The sequence below is a fragment of the Engystomops pustulosus genome, chromosome 7, assembly GCF_040894005.1.
Source record: "Engystomops pustulosus chromosome 7, aEngPut4.maternal, whole genome shotgun sequence".
Taxonomy (NCBI): Eukaryota; Metazoa; Chordata; class Amphibia; order Anura; family Leptodactylidae; genus Engystomops; species Engystomops pustulosus.
In genome coordinates, this window is record NC_092417.1 from 28,640,005 (window position 1) to 28,664,621 (window position 24,617).

At 42.6% G+C, this 24,617-nt stretch overlaps 1 protein-coding gene across 30 annotated transcripts in view; it reads left to right on the top strand.

The window, feature by feature from the left end:
* Nucleotides 1–1,448: 1,448 nt before the first annotated feature.
* GPHN (gephyrin) overlaps nt 1,449–24,617 on the top strand; it is a 231,199-nt gene continuing 208,030 nt past the window's right edge. For 29 of the 30 annotated variants that reach the window (XM_072115191.1, XM_072115194.1, XM_072115192.1 and 26 more), the window contains exon 1: nt 1,547–1,625. In XM_072115191.1, the coding sequence (XP_071971292.1) occupies nt 1,562–1,625 (64 nt within the window). In that variant the 5' untranslated portion in view covers nt 1,547–1,561. Of the gene's footprint in view, nt 1,626–24,617 lie in introns of all 30 variants that reach the window. The other variant, XM_072115197.1, reaches the window with a different exon arrangement.

A 24,617-nucleotide genomic window follows, 5' to 3' on the forward strand; every position in this document is an offset into this window, starting at 1 on the left:
CGGCTTCCCCCACTCAGGTCCGCCGGAGTTCACCTTCTTCCTGGTGTATGTGAGTGCTGATCTTGCGACACAATTTGGTTTTTAAATTCCGCGGTTAGTCCGAATCATTGTGGTTGTCTGACGTCCACGCCTCCCGATTTGTGTCGCATGCAAGCCGGCGCCGATGCGGCACAATCCTATCGCGTGCGCCAATAACCCTTGTGCAATTCAGGGCAAAACGGAAAAAATTGGGTAACTAGACGAAAACGCGCTGTTCGGACCCCAGCGTGTCAGTTCAGTTCCGTTTGCTCAGTGCGAGTTGGGTGCCCTAAGGATTTTCGAGGCTAGAATTCTCTATGTGTAACAACTCTACCAGGCAGTTTCAGACTCGATGGGTGATTTGGGTGCTCTTGGGTCCTGGGTTTCCTATCCCCCCCCCCCCCCAGCCATTTTATATTCCGCTAGAGGTGCCATATTCCGCAGCGCTGTACAGAGATTGTCATCCCTTTTATGCCTGTACAGATCTGAATAAATGGGCATTTGAAGTGATAATCGCTCTGCGGCCTACAAACTTGACTCTCCTCAGGCAAATATGACTCTTCTCTGCGCATTTTATGTGATTTTGGTGAAGACTTATTTATTTTTTTAACAGGTAAATTGGTGAGATTTCACATAAAGATGGAAATGTCTAGAAAAGACATTGGCGAGTAGTTTAATGGAGTGAAATCTGGTGACACGCTCCCTTCAAGGACCTCCGGAGGACCTTCAATGGTCCTGTAGTTGTTTTTGTATACATGATTTATGTGATTTTGGAGAAGATTTTTTTTTTTTTAACAGGTAAACGGGTGAGATTTCACATAAAGATGGAAATGTCTAGAAAAGACATGGGCGAGTAGTTTAATGGTGTGAAATCTGGTGACAGGCTTCCTTCAAGGACCTCTGGAGGACCTTCAAAGGTCCTGTAGTTGTTCTTGTATACACATATACAGAGACTCAACCCACGTGTATAAGAATTTCAAGACTATCATCTCTATGAGGCAGTATGAAACTTAGCAGGTTTTGGGTGCTCTTAGGTCCTGGGTTGCCTCCCACGGGGCTCATATTAAATTTGGCAATTGTATTCTGTAAAAGCAATAGCCAAAAAACTAAAAATCGGTTGCAACTTTATCCAATATTTCAGCACAATTGTCTGATTCTTGTGGAAAACGAGCTGAAATGTAGTTATATATGTAGCGGCAACGTGTTCAGTAGCGCTGTACAGAGATTGTCACCCGTTTTTATGGGTTTTATGCAGGATATGTGAGGTAATGAAGAGACTGTGTCAGACATTTATTTATTTGTATCAGGGGGCAGTAGTCTGCAGTCATGAGCCGCACAGATGACCCTTGTCATGAATTCTTCCAGTGCAGGAGCTCGATAGTGTCGGCTGTGCGCTGCTCTGGCCTGGCTCCCCCTCCCCTCTGGAGTCTTTCCCTCGGCCGGGTTGGATGCGCTCGGCGCTCGGCTCCCCCGCCTGCCTCCCCGCTCTCCAGCTTCTGCTGCTCAGTGCACGGCCGGTGACAGCGGCTCCGGCGGAAGGAAGATGGCGGCCGAGGGCATGATCCTTACTAATCACGACCACCAAATACGCGTCGGGGTGTTGACAGGTAATAACACTGCGGTACCGCATGTTATGTGTGTGTGTATATGTGTGTCCTGCCTTTGCACACTGACATGACAGAGGCGGGGGGGGGGCTGTAGCCGGCAACCTGCCGCTACAAAATGGCACCTGGCTGATAAAAAGAGACCATCTTCCCCATTGCACCCCCTGATGTGTGCATCTGCATTGGAGCATAGCCCTGGGAAGACCTACCTGCACATAGCCTGCAGTGTGTATGATGCCCTATAGCCCACAGCCCGTGCATTGCTGTATCTGATCACATCTATATACCCCACAGCCCATGCATTGCTGTATCTGATCACATCTATATACCCCACAGCCCATGCATTGCTGTATCTGATCACATCTATATACCCCACAGCCCATGCATTGCTGTATCTGATCACATCTATATACCCCACAGCCCATGCATTGCTGTATCTGATCACATCTATATACCCCACAGCCCATGCATTGCTGTATCTGATCACATCTATATACCCCACAGCCCATGCATTGCTGTATCTGATCACATCTATATACCCCACAGCCCATGCATTGCTATATACTGCTGGATCTGATCACATCTATATACCCCACAGCCCATGCATTGCTATATACTGCTGGATCTGATCACATCTATATACCCCACAGCCCATGCATTGCTATATACTGCTGGATCTGATCACATCTATATACCCCACAGCCCATGCATTGCTGTATACTGCTGTATCTGATCACATCTATATACCCCACAGCCCATGCATTGCTGTATCTGATCACATCTATATACCCCACAGCCCATGCATTGCTATATACTGCTGGATCTGATCACATTTATATACCCCACAGCCCATGCATTGCTATATACTGCTGGATCTGATCACATCTATATACCCCACAGCCCATGCATTGCTGTATCTGATCACATCTATATACCCCACAGCCCATGCATTGCTGTATCTGATCACATCTATATACCCCACAGCCCATGCATTGCTATATACTGCTGGATCACATCTATATGCCCCACAGCCCATGTATTGCTATATACTGCTGGATCACATCTATATACCCCACAGCCCATGTATTGCTATATACTGCTGGATCACATCTATATACCCTACAGTCCATGCATTGCTAGATACTGTTGTATCTGATCACATCTATATACCCCACAGCCCATGCATTGCTATATGTGATCACATATGTATACCCTATAATCCAATAATTACTATATATCGCTGGATATAACCCCCATCCTATATCTGGTCACATATATACCCCATTGCCCATATAATACTATATACTGCTATATCTGATCACATATATGCCCCATAGCCCATATATTACTATATACTGCTATATCTGATCACATATATGCCCCATAGCCCATATATTACTATATACTGCTATATCTGATCACATATATGCCCCATAGCCCATATATTACTATATACTGCTATATCTGATCACATATATGCCCCATAGCCCATATATTACTATATACTGCTATATCTGATCACATATATGCCCCATAGCCCATATATTACTATATACTGCTATATCTGATCACATATATGCCCCATAGCCCATATATTACTATATACTGCTATATCTGATCACATATATGCCCCATAGCCCATATATTACTATATACTGCTATATCTGTTGACATAAACATACCCCACAGCCCATTCATTGCTATATCTGATCACATCTATATATATCCCCATCTCATGTATTGCTATATACTGTGATACTAGATCTACCCCCCCTATATCTGATCACATCTATACACCCCACTAATACTGACCTATATAAATCCCCCTCTCTTCCCATAATCCCCCCCCACCCACCCACCCACCCAAATTTCAGCATGACAGTCCCCGGGGCTGATATGAATGCATGTAGTGTTGTGTTTAGGTGACACAGCCATATGTGATTTGTCAATAGACGCTGCACACACACACACACACACACACACACATCCATCTAGATCCGTGACGGGGGGGAGGGAGGGAAGAAATTGGGAAATCCACCCATGGAGACTAGATAAGGATTGCAGTCATTTGCAAAAAAAAGCCTGATCCCGATGCTGCAAGCACAACGTGGTGGTGGTGGTGGTGGACGCTGCAGTGTGATGGAGGGGGGGGGGCGTACGGCTGCAAATCTTCTATACGGTGCAGAAATAATCAGCTCTCTCTACCTATAGGCCGGTATTAAGGGCACCCAGGGCCTGCGACATCATGTCCCTTTAATAGTGATCAGAAGCCAATGCCTTCCCTTCCTCCATCGCTGCCTCTAGATCTCATTTTCTTTCTCTCTGTGATTTATTTATTTATTTCATGAAATGGGGAGGTATCGGAGTTTCGGTGACGTACAAAGGCAGAGAGAGGGAGAGAGAGAGAGCCTGAAATGAACGATGTTGGGATTGTGTTATGGAGGGAGCCGATGGCAGGAAAATCTGCAATGTAAAAGGGGGGGATCCCAGTCGGAATAGTGCGCCGTGCTGTTATATGGAGGGATCTGTCCGAGCCGCCAGGGGTTAATAAATCCAGGGGCTAGAAGAGGCTTTGAAATGCAGATTTTTTTTTTTTTTTTTTACGAGGTACAATGCAGATATTGCAGCTGACCCGGTTTCCCTTTCCGGTGGTCCCTGCCTCCCAGCATAGCCCAAAGCTAAATTATTATTATTATTAATATTATTTTTATTGTATTTTTTATTTTTTGTTACTGTGTGTAGAAAGAATACATCTGTAGATGGATAGAAATGTCTATATATTATGGGAATCCCCCCTTCCTTCCCTCCATCCTCCCTCTCCCCTCCCGGAGCTGTTCCTATACAGCGGTGCTGAAAATCCCCCCCCCCTATATCCATAGCTGTGTGTGTGCAGACAATTACAACCCCTGACACCCCATCTACACTACACAGGCAGCTTGTTGATGCATCATACAGGAGACCAGTATCTCAATTTTGCATTGGATACAATAAATGGGGGAGGTTGTTGTGCCACCCCCCCCCCCCCCCGATTCAGCAATTGCTTGATTTGAATTGCATTGGAAAGCCTGGGCTGCAGTCCGGGTATTGATTGGACAGAACTCTGCTGATAGCTTAGTTCTGTGGGTCCCATATGCTGCTTGTCATATACATTATCTGTCTACTGTGTGTTGTGCTAATATCAAGGGAAGGAAAGAGAAATATCATGTATATTATGTCATGTAGTCACTCCTCTGTCGTAAAGAGCTGATCACCTTATTTCATTCATTTATAAATTAAATTTAAATATTGTTTATTTACTTTTTATTTATATATCATTTATATATAATTTTTTTTTTTTACATTTTGGAATTAGACTTATATTATATTATATTTATATTGATTTTTTTATTTATATGATATTTTATTTATACTGTTATTTATATAAAATGTTATTTTGATTTATTGTTATTTATATGAAATGATATTTTATTTATATTATTTATATTTTTAGATTATATTATTTTATATTTATATTATTCATATTTTTATTTATGTGATTTAGATGATATTTTATTTATATTGATTTGTTATTTATCATTTTTCTCATTGATACATGGATCTTTGTCACCTATTTTTATAAGACATCTATTTATGAGCTATACTTTTAATGATGCTATATGTCATTACTATATACCTTTATATTGATTTCAATGTATTTATATATTTTTTAAGTTATATACATGTTTATAGTATGTGTACTTTTTTTATTTTATCATGTATGTTGTACATTTTTTTTATTATGTATTTATATTGTATACATTTGTGTATTATTTTTGTTACATAAATCTATTTTTTACATTTTTTTATTATATATTTATGTATTATTTATAGTGTATACATTTCTTTTTGTTTATATAATATGTAGTTATAAAGTTTTATTATTTGTTACATATTTTATTTATTATGTCTTTTTATTTATAAATTATTCATTTTATATGTCTTCTATATTAGTTATATATTGTTTATATAATATATAGTTCTATTTATTCTTATTACAGTATGTATTTATGGGGCTATGTTCACAGATCCATTGGGGACGTCCTTTATATTGGTCTGCTTTATGAGTAGAACAGTTTTTAAAACCAAATCCCCTGAAAGATGCTGTAATGGATACCCAGCAGTACCCAAAAAACCCCATTGATGTGTGACTGTTCCTTTTGAAAGCTTCTGTAGTTAGTCAGTGGATGGGGGGATTAGATGCTTTTAAAGGGATTGTCCAGTGGTTTAAAAACAAGTACACTTTCTTCTATAAACAGCTCCACTCCTGACCATGGGTGGTCTGTGGTATTGCGACTCATTCATCTCTTTACAGTGCTGCTGTTTTTTGGAAGAAAGAAGCCAAGTTTTTCAACCCCATGGACAACCCCTTTAAGTATAGCTCTATTTTGGATATGGAAGACCCATATCCGTCAAGTCCGGGTTATATACTATATAGTGACCGTTCCTGGTTAGTAAAGCTGAGTTTCCATTCACTTAATAGAAAATAAGCTGCAATAATCAGGAATGGCCACTACACAGTGAGTGGAGCTGTGTGCATTGAGCTTTGCTATTTATTTCAACCTGACTCCCCCCAGGCCTCTGTTTTAAATGAAACTTAATACCAATCCTGACTTTCCTCATGGCACAACATATCCCAGGATGAGCGGCTTTTTTGATGGGAATAATAAACATCAGTTTGTGAGACGTCTCGCCTTATGTGTATGTGTGCGGCCACCTACTGGTTGTATCTGGAGGTCCTGCTTAGTAGGAATGACAATCACCTCTGTATGTAGTTACCATTCATTCACCAATAAGAGCCAGCCACTCCTAAGCCCAGAATCAGTAGCGTTTTAAAGGGTTAAAAGTTATGCTGAATCCTATCCCACAAGACTAGATATCAAACTGTTCAGCTCCTCCTGCTCTATAACATGCTGCCTGCAGATAGGACACTATGTATAATCTGCTCAGCTCCTCCTGCTCTATAACATGCTGCCTGCAGATAGGACACTATGTATAATCTGTTCAGCTCCTCCTGCTCTATAACATGCTGCCTGCAGATAGGACATTATGTACAATCTGCTCAGCTTCTCCTGCTCTATAACATGCTGCCTGCAGATAGGACACTATGTATAATCTGCTCAGCTCCTCCTGCTCTATAACATGCTACCTGCAGATAGGACATTATGTACAATCTGCTCAGCTTCTCCTGCTCTATAACATGCTGCCTGCAGATATGACTACATGGTCAGGGTGACACATCCACCATATTATATTATTCTATATGCCAAATAAAGCTTCCATTGAGAATAGAAAGTAAATTCTGCCATTCAATTGAAAAAGAAGCTCAGATGCAGTTCCCCAGGTTGGCCACTATGTTATTTTGGCTAAGTTGTTGTTAGGACTTGAATCAGCTGATTGTTATTGGTCCTGAGTATCGCGCCCCTGTTGATCTGATAGTAATGATTTATGCTATGGACGGGTCATCACTATCATGGCAGTGATAAACCTTTTAATACCGGGATGAAAGACTGTATGCAAATGAACCTGAGGGGCTCCAGGCTCCATAAGTGTTAATGGAGCCTGGAGCCCCTCAGGTTCATTTGCATACAGTCTTTCATCCTGGTGGTAGATGTCCTTTAAGTAAACCCTCAGCAGGCCATACTAACATACTAAGTGCCCAAACTGCAAAACCCGCTTATTTATCGCAACACAGCAGTTTCAGCAGTAACTTATTGCTCCCTGTTCAGCCACAACTTTTATTGTATTGGCCTCTTGAGGACACCAATACATTTTAAAGAAGAAGGGCAAATTTGGACTATCATTGCTGCTTCTTTCCAGTGTCCAACTGCACAGGAAGAAACGTGGGTCCAACAGAATCTCCAAAGGACAATCCAGCCCTTTACTCACCTTCTCACTCTTCCTGCAGTCCCAAGAAGACGCCCAAACAAACATATCCCCACATATCTCCAGTCTTCATGACTTGTATTGGACACATCGTCGCTTATTGGTATAGCACCGGACCTCTGCTACTCGCTTCATTCATATGTTGGTGGACTTGTGAACCCCACTAATGGGATACCTATTGACTATCATATGGAAAGGGGAACATGATACATTCCCTTTAAGGTTTTGAATGCATTTTTGTTTATTTGCACTGAAACATGTCTGTAGTTCCAGGTAAAACCCATGGGCAGATATGGCACCTGGACTCTTCTCAGTGCTGCTTTATTGCACTGCCCAATCCTATAGAAAACTGTGCAGCCATACCGTTACAGCTGCACAGTCCTCTCTATGTCTTCCCTGCGCTCTGCAATCTCCATAAAGAGACCGAATCATCTGTGTTCAGTCTCCTGAACAATCTGGATCTGAAAGTTAACCCATTGAGGTTTTAGGCACCTGATAATGGGGGTATAACAGTGTGTACTCCCTCTCAAGCTCCATCCTCTGTATAGTGTTCGGCCTTGGAAGCTGCAGCGCCCGTATGTAGCGTCTGACGGTGGGTGCGCCCGTATGTAGCGTCTGACGGTGGGTGCGCCGTATGTTTGTAGTAAGTCCATAAAAATGCATGGGCTTGTTTTGACCAAATTACTAAACTCCCTCTTTAACACAAAATGGAAAAGAAGTTTCGGTGTCAAAGTTGTAAACAACTAAACAGGGCGCACCCCGGCTAAGCCTGGGGGCAATATTGTGTAATCTCTTAATATTTAGAGCCAGAGAGGACTGCTGCGGATTCCACATAGGGATTTTTTATCTGTCCTTGTAGAGGTTGTAGCACCGGTTTTCCAATGAAGTTTTCTAGATTAAAAAAAAAAAAATCAGACTACTTATAGCTACCACTAGAGGGAGCTGTCTGCACAATGTTATTCTAATCTTTATAGTATGCAGTAAGCTCCCATGCTCCCTCCAGTGGTGACAGACCAGGCACAGAAATGGTGTATATGGGGGATTTTCTCTTTAAAAACCACCATGAAAATATATTTTTTTGGAGAAGACTGTAATAATATTAATAATACCAAATAATAATCATAGAATCTCTTCTTGTAAAGGAGTATTGAATGGGATAAATAGGGGGATAAATGGGTAGTTGCTCAAGAATAAGCGGGTCAATGGTATCCGGTACCAGTAGAATACACCGGATGTCCTGCAAGTCCACAGTTTCTATTCCTGCAATTACTTTTAGTGCCGGTATCCTGCAATAAAAAAAGCAGCATACTTTCTGTGCTGGAAACTCATTAGGTTTTCGGTCCCGTTAGAACATACCATTGTTGATCCAGTGAATGTTTTCTAAATGATAACCCTCTGATTTGGCAGAAAACCTGTCACCAGGAGCTGATGACGGGTTCCAATAGCCTATTCTATGCTGATTATAAAAGTGTCTTTGCCATCATTGTGAATACTGCCACTACTTTATAAAACGTTATTTCGCATTACCTGGTTCCTGCCAGCATTATGTGGTGAGTTCTGGAAGGGGACAGCTACAGCCTGTGTGATTCTTAGTCTCCTTATACATTCTTCCTCTACTTCACACCACCCTCCTCCCTCCCCTGCCTGCTCTTTGCACATGACGGGAAGTGGGGAGGGAGCTGGATGAGTGTTTAGGGGAGAAGATTGAAACAAGGGCAGTGTTGGGATTTGCTCTGAAGTTTTTGGCAGTCTGCTCCTCCACGTGGTGAATCATGTGTAAAAAATGCCATATACTGCAATACATTAGTATTGCAGTATATGGTAGGAATGATCAGACTGTCTAGGGTTAAAGTACCCTAGAGCAGTGATGGCAAACCTTTCAGAAACTGAGTGCCCAAACTACAACCAAAAGCCACATCGTTTCACAAAGTGCCAAATGCCAATTTAATGTAACTTATTGCTCCCTGCTGTCACAGATTCGAACGTATTGGCGTCCTGAAGACACCAATACAGTAGAAAGATGGAGAAATTCGGATTATTATTGTAGCTTCCCTCTAAGGTCCCCTTAACAGGATGAATCACAGGCCCTGAGAAGGGGCTTCAATGATAATCCACCTCTGTCCACTCCTCCTTGCTCCTCCCTTACTCTTCAAGTCCCTTTAAAATAGTGCTGAACATGGCACGTTCTTGGCTGCCTGTGACTGCAGGAGGAGGAGTCCTGAATGGTGACCTTTGTGCTAGGTGATGGCCTGGATGCCCACAGAGAGGGCTCCAAGTGCCACCTCTGGCACCCGTGCCATAGGTTCGCCACCACTGCCCTAGAGTATCTAAAAAATATAAAAAAAAAAAAAAGGAAAAGAAAAAAGTAAAAAAAAAAACAAAACTAAATACAAATCGCTCCCATTTTCTTAGAACTGATATAAAAAAAACCAGTTAAAATCACAAACATGTTCAGCATCGCCGCGTCCCAAAATGCCCGATCTATCAAAATAAAAAATGGTTATTCCTGGTGGTCAAGCCCATAACGGAATATAGCGCCCAAATGTCTGAAACTCCACTTACATGCCATTTTATTTTACATCACATAAAGAATTTTACTAAAAAGTGAGCAAAAGGTCGCACAGTCCTCCAAATGGTAGCAATGAAAACGTCAGCGCATCTCCCAAAAAATGACGTCTTGCACAGCTCCGCACACCAGAGTATGAAAAAGTTACTGGCGTCAAAAGATGGCGAAACTAAAAAAAATTTTTTACACATGGGGGCACATTTACTTACCCGGCCGCTGTAGTTCCCCGAAAATGCATTGTACAACGATAATGCACTGTGCAGCGATTTACGAAGATTGTGCGCCCGATATCCTGCACGTGTCGCCTCAGGTCCGACTGAGTTCACCATCTTTTTAGTGGTGCATGTAAGTGCTTGGGCTCGGTCCGAATCAGTTGGATCGTCCAATGGCACAACCCCTAAATTGTGTTGCATGAAAGCCAGCGCAGCTGCGACACGAAAGGATCACATGCCCCAAAATCCCAGCGCAGACACTTGTTAAATACCTGTCCAAGCCGTGCACAGTCCGACAAAAGTGAGCAGCGCGACCCTTTGTAAATGAGCCCCAGTGTTTTAATTTTTGAAAATGTATAAAACCTATATAAATTTGGGATCACCGTGATCGCACCAAACCAAAAAATAAAGCTGATGTATCATTTGGAACGCACAGTGAAAGTCGTAAAAACTGAGCCCACAAGAAAGTGACGCAATTGTGTTTATTCACCATTTTTATTGGATTTTTTTTTTCCAGCTTCCCAGTATACGGGTCTGAATAATAAATAACTTCACTGAAAAGTAAAATTTGTTACGTAGAAAATAAGCCCTCGCACAGCTTTGTACACGGGGAAAAAGAAAAAGTTATAGATTTTTGAAGGTGGAGAGCGAGAAAGGAAAGAAAAAAGGCTGCGGAGCGAAGGGTCTAATATGTATAATGGAGGCTAGCATACATCACCCGAAAATGTTTGTAAGTGCTATTTTACCTTATTGATTCACCAGCTAGCCACGTGCCCATATCCTTCTATGGGCTCACACACGGCCTATGGGTGAGCCGACTACCCGGGACCACAAATTTTGGAGCTGGTCCGTTTCGGCCCTGGCTGGTTTTATTTTTATTGTCATCGGCATGCGAGCAGGGCTGATATACTGATGATGGGGGTCGCAAACAACGGTCCATGCTAAGCACAACATTGGTGGAGTATTAGACGGAGGTCCAACAGCTTCCACAGATCATTTGCCCTATGAAGCACTCACTATTCCGCTTCCTGGTTATGTTCCTGCTTAGTTCCATAAATGTCAATGGGGCTGTACCGCAATACCGAGCACAGCCAAGGGAAACTTTTAGAAACTTTTTGTACCATTTTTGTCTTTATTTTAAAGGGAACCTGTCATCAGCAATTGGCCCAATACACCACTACCAGTATATTGTCAAGCACTGTGACATTTTCAGGCTTTTGTTTCTTTCATGGACTTTTGTGGTGGTATCATCACGAGTCATCAACTTTGAAGTGAGCTGTATAAAGTCAAGGTGGGAACCTCTACACACCTGGTTAGCGATCTGGTTAGTGGGGTCTCTTGATGGAGGACCATTAATTACAATAAAGGGGTCTTTCTGAAGTAGAAAGAGTTTGACTTCAGTGTTAAAATCTCCGCCTTCTTGACTTCATACATCCAATTTCCATCTCACTTCAAAGTTAATTTTCTGGGTGATGCCATCACACTTGGTCATGAAAGAAACATGATCTGGAAGATGTTCAGCTGCTTAACAACATACTGGTAGTGGTTTATTAGGTCAATTTCTGCTGACAGGTTCCCTTTAAAGGGGTATTCCCAGGAAGACAAGTTTCTTAAATGTACACATTCTCTAATTCACTGTTATTGGCAAAAATGAAGCATTTCACAGATATAAGTCCAACCTGTCTCTATCAGTCCTGCTGTACACAATTTCAGTTGACCCTAGACATGACCTTGTGACTTCTGACTTGGGGTTGGGCTGCCATCTTGGATTTCTCTCTCCCTGCTCTGTGCCTGTTGCCACGTCCCCTGTACTGAGTTCACAGACACTCCCTCATCACTTACATTGATCCGGGAGAAGAGGGAGGCAGGCACGTATCTGTGAGATGTAGCAGGGCTCACAGTGTAAGGGTTCATTCACATGGCTGTCTGTGGGGACGTATATGCGGGCGCAAATATGCGACCGCATGTACGTCTCCCATAGACGGCAATAGCGGCACGGGGGGGATCCGGTGCCGCACATGTGTGGCACCGATCCGGGTCGCACACCTCAAAACGATAGAGCAAGCTCTATCTTTTGGCGTGTGTGCGGCCGTGCGCTGCTTTTCTCTATGGAGGGAGGAGGGGTCACCTCCTCCTCACCTCCAGCACACGGCGGGTGTACCGCGTGTGAATGTACCTTAACAGTGTAATGGTCTATCAGCCTGTGTGTAATCTCATGCATCTCTGATCTGTCTCATCTTTCTATGTGTCAGTGTGTTAGTACAATGTCAGAAGCCAGATGAAAGTGTATATACACCTTGTACCCTGATAATCAAAAAAATTCCAAATACGGTGAAATTGGTGATAAAAAGCATTTGCATTTTATGATCACGGGGACACCAAATTTTTACAGGTTTAAATACATTTTTTAAAAATTAACACCTTCTCAAAAATGTCTTAATTTCTTGATCTTCTGACACTAATAACATTTTCATACATCAGTGCACGGAGCTGTATAAGGTGTCATATTTTGGTTCATGAAATTACGTTTTCATTGCAACCATTTGGGGGACTGTTTTTTTTTTTTTTTTTTTTTTTTTTTTGAAATTCTTGGAAAAAGTAGCGATACAGACATTTGGGAGCAATTTACTACTACAGGGTTAAATTGCGGGAATAACCGTTATGATTGATCGGGACGCGGTGATACATAAGATGTATCTTATTTTTTTTATAGACCCTCTAGGGTACTTTAACCCTATGGAGTCTGATTGCTCCTACTATACTACTACTGTATAGCAGTAGATGGAGAATGTGCTATAGATCTGCAAAAGTGTGCTGGCACTGGCCAGATCTTCAGCAATGACAGGTCCTGAAGTCTCTACACTGCCATGGCATCTGATCGTTGCTCCCTGATAAAGTCATGGGGAGCGACAAACAAATCCAGCACCAATCGCAAGTGTTACAATATGAAGCAAACTCCCGTGTTGTGCATCCTTAATATACGCGTGACATACTAATATGTTACAAGTTGTTGAAGGGGTTGACCACTTTATCTCATGTTTTTTGTAATTTTACCTCATATTTTTTTGTGTGGGGGGCAGGATATGAGGTAATTTCCAAATATTCATCTTTTTAATGTTATGTAAAGTGAAGCCTCCTGTCTTTTACCTCATCAGCCAGACATCAGAGAGTCATGTGATCTCTATCTGTTCATGAGAAATCGCCAGTTAGAGATCACATGACCCTTCATCTGCGGCCATCTTATGGTCAGGAATCTCTGGCTGATGAGGTAAAAGACCGGAGGCTTCACTTTACATATCAAGAAAGCGGAGCAGAACTATTACTAGATGTATATTGGGAAAAAACCTCATATCCTGCCCCCCCCCCCCAGACACACACACATTCCAAAAATTATGAGGTAAAGTGGCCAACCCCTTTAAGGGTTAAAATACATACATATGTGTGTAGTTTGCAGGCCATAAGCAACGGCTGTATGCTGTTGTATGAACTCTGTATGACCTCCGTCGCCACCTACCGGTAGCGACGCAGCTGATGCCGGAGCAGGCCGAGACCATCTACTCCTAATAAGATAAGAGATTTCACCTCCTGCGACTAGTCGACATGAATGATGGGAAAGTACAGGTGTTCTCATTGGTACGGGTACTTCCGGGGCTATAAACTAACTACCCTGGTACCACTCTTGGCAAGCGGCCGATTTTGCTGAGGCAGCAGCCATCTTATATTTTATTGTGGCCTTTCAGATGTAACACGAGGAGTGATCATATAAAATGGCGCCAGTCCACCACAATGGTTTCCGCTCCCACACAAGGTTTCCGGTTCTGAGGTAGTGAATGGGGTTTGGTTGGATTGTGACCCCCCTGGCGCCTTGGACCTTCCAGCACATGATTAATGGGTCACATGTATATTTTTTGTCATTTTGACAATATATTTATAAATGCTAATGGCGACAATTTCTCAGTAAAGAGTTGGATTATTGGGCTCGATACCCCATCCATTATTCATATCTGAAGCGTTACCTTTCCTGCCTTGCTTTCTTTATACAGTAGATATCAATTATACATGTTTATTGATTATCTTACATGTACATACATTATCCTTCACCTAAAGAACACAGGCGGCAACGAATGTCACCAGCATCATGATGGCTAACGTGACTGAAGATTAAAGGGACACTCTGGGGCCCGGGGGGGGGAATAAGAGAAGAGTTATATAATGGGAAACATCTCTTTATAACTCCGACAATTTTGAACTTTGTAAAAGTTGGAAAATTAAGTTACTATTGTCCATTCTTGTTTCATAAGTGATCATGCTTCTTTAAAGCCGTTGTGCCTCCTTGCTAGGTCCCCCTATCCTCCTTGCTAGGTCCCCCTATCCTCCTTGCTAGGTCCCCCTATCCTCCTTGCTAGGTCCCCCTATCCTCCTTGCTAGGTCCCCCTATCCTCCTTGCTAGGTCCCCCTATCCTCCTTGCTAGGTCCCCCTATCCTCCTTGCTAGGTCCCCCTATCCTCCTTGCTAGGTCCCCCCATCCTCCTTGCTATGTCCCCCCTCGCCTCCTTGCTATGTCCCCCCATCATCCTTGCTTGGTCCCCCCATCCTCCTTGCTAGGTCCCCCCATCATCCTTGCTAGGTCCCCCCATCATCCTTGCTAGGTCCCCCCATCCTCCTTGCTAGGTCCCCTCCATCCTCCTTGCTAGGTCCCCTCCATCCTCCTTGCTAGGTCCCCTCCATCCTCCTTGCTAGGTCCCCCCATCCTCCTTGCTAGGTCCCCCCTCGCCTCCTTGCTAGGTCTCCCCTCGCCTCCTTGCTAGGTCTCCCCTCGCCTTCCTTGCTAGGTCCCCCCTCGCCTTCCTTGCTAGGTCCCCCCTCGCCTTCCTTGCTAGGTCCCCCCTCGCCTTCCTTGCTAGGTCCCCCCTCGCCTTCCTTGCTAGGTCCCCCCTCGCCTTCCTTGCTAGGTCCCCCCTCGCCTTCCTTGCTAGGTCCCCCCTCGCCTTCCTTGCTAGGTCCCCCCTCGCCTTCCTTGCTAGGTCCCCCCTCGCCTTCCTTGCTAGGTCCCCCCTCGCCTTCCTTGCTAGGTCCCCCCTCGCCTTCCTTGCTAGGTCCCCCCTCGCCTTCCTTGCTAGGTCCCCCCTCGCCTTCCTTGCTAGGTCCCCCCTCGCCTTCCTTGCTAGGTCCCCCCTCGCCTTCCTTGCTAGGTCCCCCCTCGCCTTCCTTGCTAGGTCCCCCCTCGCCTTCCTTGCTAGGTCCCCCCTCGCCTTCCTTGCTAGGCCCCATCCTCGCCTTCCTTGCTAGGCCCCATCCACGACCTCCTTGCTAGGCCCCTCCGCGACCTCAAAAAGTCACAATTCTGAATATTTGGTCTTAGACATTAGACCTAGTGCAACGACGTCTTATCTAGTATACAGAACGCAGACCAGGCAATAAATAAACCAGGGCCCAAACAATCAATTATAATACAGGCCATGTACCAGACAATAATAATAAGGACGTTGAACTAGACAATTATAATTCTGACCTTGGGCCAGACTCTTAGACCCCAGAACTGACCATAATACTGCAGACCCCAGAGCGGACCGCAATGATAACGCAGACCCCAGAGCGGACCGCGAGGATAATGAGAACCGTAATGATAATGCAGACTCCAAAGCAGACCGTAATAATATAACATTACAGAACCCTTAGCGTCTTCTGTTCTGAGAGAAACATTTGACATTTCTCTATGTCTTGCTCTTGGTACTGATCCCATCCCATATTACCAGCGTCTGGACCCTGAGCAGGAGAGCGCCTGGGAGCAGTCACTTCTTTGCTTTCTTATTTTGCCATTCCTGGCATGGGAGTCTCTGGGGCAAATATGCAGAGGTGCTGTTCTACTGAAAGGGAATCAGTCACGATAGTCAGCATTTAGGCTGGAAGTGTAGCTGGTGTTGTGTCGAGTAAGGTAAGTGATTCGCACAGTCACAGATGCAGGATCGGCAATGACCAAATATCAAAACGTGTAGAGTATAGTTGTGAGTGGTGAGATGGAATAGTTCTTACTGTCCGGTCTGGCCTTGTTCTGTTCCATTATAGAGGAGGAACGGTGAACATGCGCAAAATTTAGATTGAAGTGGGCGGCAAATTTGTGGATGAAGGAGGGAGCCAGATAAGGGGCACGGAGAAGTATGATTATGCCACTTTCCCTCTACCTCATTTACATTAAAAACAGTTTTGGGGGATAAATTGGGGAGCTGAATAACATTTGGTGGACACCAAGCGTGGCATGTCACAACAGTATTTATAAAAGCTGCTGATAGGTTCCCTTTAATTTGGGTAAATAAAGTTCATATCACGTTTAAAGGACAAGGGCCTGGCGGATGTTAGATCATTCCTCCGGGCTGAAGAGATTTAATTGCTCATACAGATCAACGGAGATCTCCGTATTTTTGGAAGCCTCCTGGAAATCCTTGAAGAATTGAGAAGTTATTCCCTTTACAAAGACTTTCTTCCTTCTAGATGTAAAGGTCATTGTCAGCTTTAGAAATAAAATAGATGAGTGAATAGCGGCTCCTGTTCAAGGGAGTTTGATCTTTCTGTGTGCATTGTGCCCAATGGCTTTGAATATTAAATCTCCATTTCTATTGCCATCAGGATCCACACCAATAGTGGTCAGCTGATGGCACTTTAGGGGTGGCACTTTATTTAAGAGGGTGCCTTACTTTAGTACAAAGTTGGAGACTTCATATATAATTAGAGATAACATATAAAGAACCCTGTGGCCAAAGGAAACCCTACGCTCAAGAATTAAAGGCAACCGGTCAGGGTGATTTTTGGGCATTAAGCCACCAACAGGTCCTTATGGTGGATCAGTGTCCTATATTGTTCTGTATTTTTTCCCTTTATGCCCACAATAAAAAAAAAAAAAGTATATATGTACCTCGGGCATGTGCAGTGATTCAGTGAACCCAACGTGGTACTTCTCTGGCTTCAATGAATCACAGTGCAGGTGCAGAGTGCACCTGAAAATAGTAAACTTTTATATATGTATACTTCATTAAGTAAAGCAACAGCTTTGGGACGTTATTTTGCTCTTTCTCCTGTTGTGAGCAGTGTTCCTGAAACCCTTCTAAAGTCTGTACACAACAGATAGATAAGCAGGAGAGGCCAAAGATTTTAACTGTGCATACCTAGGGAATATTTCACTTGTTGATACATATATAAGGAGATAAGACTATCCACTCACTGTCTGTAAGGAGTTATTTAAAAAGAAACTTTGCCAGCTTCTTCTAATCTTTCAGCTGCCAGTAGAATAGGACAGAAAGGTGATTTACAACACTGCGAAAATAAAGAAGAAAGGCAGGAGCAAAAGGAGGACACGGGAACATGTTTCTTTAATAAAGTATATTACAGAATTTCCTGTTATCATCCGCACTGTTAATTTATGGCATTTGGGTAAAAGTTTAGTTGGGCTATATTGGTGATGGCCTACAGTTGAACACATGGATAAGGCTAGAATGTTTAAAATGGCATTGAAATAAGTTAAAGATCTCTAATTAAATGTGAAATACCAACCATGCGGGGAAAATGGACCCAGATATGTCTTCCGGGTCCATTTTTGGTATCTGAGGCTTTTAGTTTGTGAGGGATGTGGGATGCTTCAGAATGGTGGAGCAGTTATGTTGTGTCAGGTGTTATTCTGCACGCAGGACATCACGAGAGCACTGCAACTGCTTCAAGTGACTGATCAGTGGGGGTGAAAGTTGTCAGTCCCCTGCTAATCTCAGATTGATAACCTATTCTAAGGATAGCTGATCAATTTCTAAGAACCAGACAAGCCATTAGATGCAGAGGATGCAGCGTTGGGTTAGTGCCAGATCCCTGTTACCGCTCTGTCAGCACTATAGCATTACTCTGTAGAGTAGTATAGCAGATGCCTGCAATCCTTGGGTTAAAAATTAACGCACAAGTAGTTAATTATATATGAACAATTCTGAGCTACTACTTGTATAGACTGTGGTGCCCTTTAGTGCACTCAGAGGAAGGTTACAATACAGAGTGCACCTTACATGACCCCATGGTCTCTTGCCTTGCTCCCAGCGTTAGGAGAATCCCTCGCAATGTAGTCTGATCAATCATGTAGTATTGAGTACCAATGGGTTGTAGTTGTACCCACACAGGTAGGTTAATGTCATGTAAGTGTAATTGAGGTGCAGTTTTTTACCCCCGCAAGTGTTAGCACAACTGGGGGTATAGGGACTCTGGCCTCATCGACCTAAATTCATATAAGTAAAGAAAAACTGTTCAGCTCCCCCATTCCGAATGCCCATTGATTGCCTTTGTGCGGACAAGTCGGAGTCAGGAGATTCAATGCAAGATCGGAGAAAGTCCAGAAGACGGCCAAGTCCTTTATAGATGAATATATATATATATATATATATATATATATATATGTTGATTAAAAACATGCCTTATTTCATGAAGATTACAAAAATAATCATGGCATCGTGTAGATAAAAACCCTTAAACACTGACGCGTTCTGAATCAAACTGATTCTTAATCGTAGTTTTAACAATTTTGAATCAAACGAAGAATCTATTTTATTCGAAACATGTTAGTTTTTAGGTTTTGTTTTCCTCATGGCGCCACGATTATTTTTTAATCTTCATGAAATAAAGCGTGTGTTTAACATATATTCATCTTTAAAGGGCTTGCCCATCTTCTGGACTTTCTCTGATCTTGCATCACGTCGACGTAAAACACACCTAAATTATGTAACAAAGTTGGTTCGTTTTACAATGTGTCGTTTACTCTTGATATTAAAAAATAATTAAGGTAATATGCACTAAGGTTACAGAAGGTGTCTCTTCTGTCCCTGATTCTTCTGCGGTCCTGATGCTACATTCCACTTCCTGCTATCTACCAACACACAGGAAATGGGCTGACACATGACTTCAGTCCAAAGAGCCTATAGGTGGGGACAGCTTCCCTGTCTGTGTAGAGTAACATCCTATTATTTTGTAGACCACACGTTTCAAAGCTCTGTGTGAGAATCTTAACCTTTTTAGCTGTTGTAAGTCTGAGTTCTAATTGAGACTGCTTCCTGCCACGACCTATCATAAATTGGGGTGCTCCAGTAAACTATGATCAGATCTGTAAAAGTAATACAAATGAGGCACTATTCCACCAAAGTAGAAAGTTTTGGTGCAAAAACGGCAAAATACCCTTATGTGACTATATAAAGATAATTTACAATTGGGTAAAGCCTATAGTTAGAGATGAGCTGGCCCGAAGTTCAGGGTCGAGGTTCGGCCGCTTCAACTGGACATATTGCCAGAGTGGCAGCTGAAGAGCCAATACGGCAAATTAATGCCCCTAGTAGCTAGCCATAGTTATGATTAGCCATGGGGACACGAAAACCTAGAACACGTCCGCTCGTCTCTAACTATAGTGTCTACAGATTTCGTATGGTGTTACAGCTCAGATTAATGGGGCTGTACACAACCCATAGTGTGGTTCTGTTTTTGAAAGAAGGCAGCATTATTTTTTTTAATCTTAGACTACCCCTTGTCCAAGTTTAGACTCCCCTATCCATGGATTATTGCCCCCTCACTGATTAGGAGAACAACCCCCTACATTGATGAAGAGAGAGGTCAAGCATATAATGGCAATAGGACTGCCAAACTCTGCTCTTGGACACCTCCACCACTCTTCTATGAGAGTATGTACTCATAGACCGTATGCATCGGGATAGTCATCTTCTTCTTCAGAACTTTTGATGCGTTTCAGATCTTATCCTGACACTGCATAGATTCAATGAATGACTTCACGTCATCGTCTGAGCTTGTTCTTACTCATCGTCAGGTTATTTCATGAAGTTTAACTTTTTTGTTTTTCTGATTCTTAAAATACAGTGAGACGTTGATGTCACACAGAAATGCAGCACTTAACTTTAGAAATCTGTGGGTTGTGGTACAATGCTCTATTAATACATGAGGTACACACAACGGTTTCATCAGTCTTGTATTGTACGGTCCCATCAATCTTCCCCATCAATAAATAGCATTGACATTAAACCGCAACTTGTTCTAATCATGACGTTTGAGTGACTTTTTCAAGTGTTTTTACTTCGTATAACATTCTCTTAGATTATTGTATTATACCGACTTACCAGAGAAGAAGGTCTTCTGATATGGAGGACATATGGCAGTGGTGGTGAATCTATGGCACAGATGCCAGAGGTGGCACTAAGAGCCCTCTCTTAGTACACCCAAACTGTTGCTCCAGCATAGTTTGCCAGACAGGACTCAGTAGTCCTCATGCAGTCTAAGGCAGCCTCCGACGTGCTGCACTCACCACTGGTTTGCAGGGCCTAGAGGAGGAGCGAGAAGGTGTAGATGGGGTTAGATTATCATTGGATATCCTAATCCTACCATTCTTCCTGTTCAGCATGTTATAGAGCAAGAGGAGCTGAGCAGATTGAACAAAGTGTCCAGTGATCTGGCACCGAACCTAAACTTCCACTGGTAACGCCTGAGTTTTATGGTTGAGTGTTCGTGGTTGCTGTTATTTTGGGGTGGATAATCTCCTCCCGTCATTGTACTCAGTGTCCAACCTACAGGCAACATGTTATAGAGGAGGAGGAGCTGAGCAGATTGTACATAGTGTCCTGTAAGTTGACCGCATGTTATAGAGCAGGAGGAGATGAGCAGACCATACATAGTGTCCTGTAAGTGGACAGCCTGTTATGGAGTAGGAGGAGCTGAGCAGATTGTACATAAAATTTTTGAGTTCACATCCTTCGAAATGTAACAAATATAAGGATTTTGGTGGTTCTATTGATACGATCACTGGATTTGGGAAAAGTTTTTGATCGGACCTTAAGTTGTATTTGAAAGCATGCATACAATATGTATAGAAATCCATGGAAAATGTGTAGTCCTTTGATTTTCATGAATTGCGGTATGCTCCAGAACATTTCCGGTGCAGGGTACTGGAGAAAAATATGGCAATTAATGAAGGCATATGGAGATGTCTATGTGTTTCGTTTTACAAAAATCTAATCAAAAATCTAATTTCTACCATACAATACCCATCTAATACACACACACCTAATGTCTCCAAAAACCCCATACATGGGCATGCTCAGGTAAGCGTACATTGGAAAGGGGGTAGTAGCAGTTACTAGACAACTATAGAGGTAATTTATGTCTACTAGGAGTAAAAGAATTGGTCATTCCGATGTTCAGAAGACTCCATTCTACTTTCACCTAAAATCGTGTCAGGAGAGAGTGTAGCCCCCCAAGCCCAGAAGATGGTGCTAAAATTGTTGGGTTGTGACTTCTCAAATTTTGTGCCGTCTCTGGACTGACATCTTCTTTTGATGTTATTGTCATGGTTCCATTTTCCTTGCTGATATTGACTGTGTGTTTTTGAAGGTTCTAACACCAATGTCTACCCACCAGTGTGAAATAATACACTAACCACCTATGGAAGTCCTTCAAGTCCATTCAGTATGTAAGATGATCTTAAAAAATTCAGTCTAGATGTATGGGGTTGGTGGTACCATAACTACTAGATTACCTCAGGTGGCCAGAAAAGAGATCCTCTCAGGATTAGTCATCAATATTAGAATTGTTGTGGTCTGAAACTGATAAGCCATTGGCTGCTGCTTCAGAGTCCGTCCAATCATTTGGTTTCTTTGTAGTTTTGTCTTAACCAGATAAATGGTGCTCAGCTACAATACCAAGCATAGCCACTATACAATGTGCATTGGTGTACTTTGAAGACTGAAGAAGGCTTAGTGGTCATCTGCTTGCTATAGCCACAGATCTCTGCTACTGCCTGGTGGGTGTCCCTCTCCTTCTTTTAATTGCCTACAGAGCATTCCACGACAGGCCATGACCAATAAAAGCAACAAGAATAAAATCCCTAAATATGAGGGTTCACTTTGACTAATTCCACTGACCTGATATTATGGAGGTGTTCCAGAAATCCGTGAACATCATTTGGGGAGAGAAAGAAATGTACTTACCATATATACTCGAGTATAAGATATAAGTTGGGGGTCAGCTCACCTTCCAGCAAGAGTGTCCTTGTACGGCACGGATCGCCCTTCTGTGCGGGCGGTAAACACTTGATAAAAGGATCCGATATCCAGCCAGTTGCGGAACTCTTCAAAATTCTTTATTGAGGCACATATTTTAAAATCCACATCAAGGAGGAAAAACGCCGACGCGTTTCGGACGGGCTAACCGTCCTTAGTCATGGCACTAAGAGCCATGACTAAGGACGATTAGCCCGTCCGAAACGCGTCGGCGTTTTTCCTCCTTGATGTGGATTTTAAAATATGTGCCTCAATAAAGAATTTTGAAGAGTTCCGCAACTGGCTGGATATCGGATCCTTTTATCACATACTCGTGCTAAAAAACTAGGCTTATACTCAAAATTTGTTCTCAAAAACCCTAACTCGGCTTATACTCGAGTCAAGAAAAAAAATTAGTCAAAATTCACCTTTCTGACGTCAGCCGTTGGTCCTATGCTTGTTTTGATGCTTCGGTGCGGCTGCAGGTCCTTCAGATAATCTTCTGGTCCCCTCGCGATGCCGGCAGCTCACAAACAATGATGTCGGTAAGCAGCTGACGTAATTCTGTGTGCCGGCCAAGTACGAAGACCTGAAGAGGAGAGGAAGAATTCGTAGAGGACCGAAGGACCCGAGGCAGCACCGGAGCATCGGAGACAGACTGGGCAGGCTATATACTACAGGGGCTGTGTAGGCTGTATACTACAGGGGTCTGGCAGGCTTTATACTACAGGGGTCTTGCTGGCTATATACTGGGAGGCTGTGACCAATGCATTTCCCACCCTCGGCTTATACTCGAGTCAATAGGTTTTCCCATATTTTTGTGTTGAAATTAGGGGTCTCGGCTTATACTCGAGTATATACAGTACTTTAATCCAGCTCTCGGTGCCTGCAATACTAATTTCTTCTGGTCTACGGCAATGTTGGACTTTCTGGAAAGTTCTGAGGTCATTGGACACGCTTAGGCCATTCAGTGTCTTCCTCAGACAATGAGTTGTCTCTTCCTCTTTGGCGTAAGTGATGTCCCGTAAGAGAAGGCCACTGATTTGAATGAAACGAGTCGTCGGAGTGCTGGCGCAACTCAACTAAGGATATCTGATTCTTTAAAAAAAAAAAAAAAAATCTTGAAATATAGCTTTGATTTTTTTAGTTTTTTATCAGTTATTTCATTTTGGTATTCATGGTATTGCAGATAAGTTTAGATGAGTGATGATTACTCAACATACCAGTCAACCCCTAGAACACACGTGGGACTGCATTGGGGAAGAAGAGCCTTTTTTTTGCATTGTGCACCAATGCTGACCATGGAATTGGTTAATTTTTGCCCCATAATTCAAGGTTTTATACCTTTTCAGGACTGGTTAGGGCCAGTATTCTCTTCCTCTTGCCGGTTTACAAGCGCTAATAAAAGTCATAAATTGAACTTGGCTTATTTGTAATCCCAGGAGATGCCAACTCATAGTAGCAGAGAATTCATCAAAGTCCTTGAAGATATCCTTGGAGTGACCTTCTATATTTTACAAAGAGATGAAATTATCTTTTTTTTTTCTTTTTTTTTTTTCCCGGTGACTTGTTTCTATGGTATTGTGGAAGTGTAATCCGTCTCGCCTTTAGAAGAAATGATTCCGTCCCTTATTAGAACTGATAAAAATGTTTTTATGAAACGATGCCAAGCACGCGATTCCTTCAGTGCATCTCCGAGCCAAGTGACAAAATGATTCCGTATTTTCATTCATTCATTTTCTTTGTTTTACCTGATTTGCATAATGTTTTTGTTGCTATTTTTCCAAAGGGGGAGCGATGATGTTTCTACTGCTCTAGACACTGCGCGCTGTATACAATGGTATCAGCCTGCTAGAAGTGTCATTTATAGCGAAAATAATAGTAATTAATAAATATACTACAATGTAAATGAATAATAATAATAATAATAATAATAAAAAATTAAAAAAAAGGAAACTAAAAAGAGTATACACTATACTGAATAACTGTAAGGTCACCAGGGCTGTGGAGTTGGAATACAATGGGCAGACTTCGACTCCAAAATTATATAATAAATTGTTACAATTAGTTCACTGTAGTACATGCAGAATATATTTTCATCGCAATTTGGGGAAATTATGAAATATCCTATTAAAGAGGTTTTCCCATGAAAGAAAATTCACACATTTCAATCCTCTAGTGATGTTAACACAATAAAGATCATTTTAACCCCCTTACTTTACTATTTTACTCAGTTTTA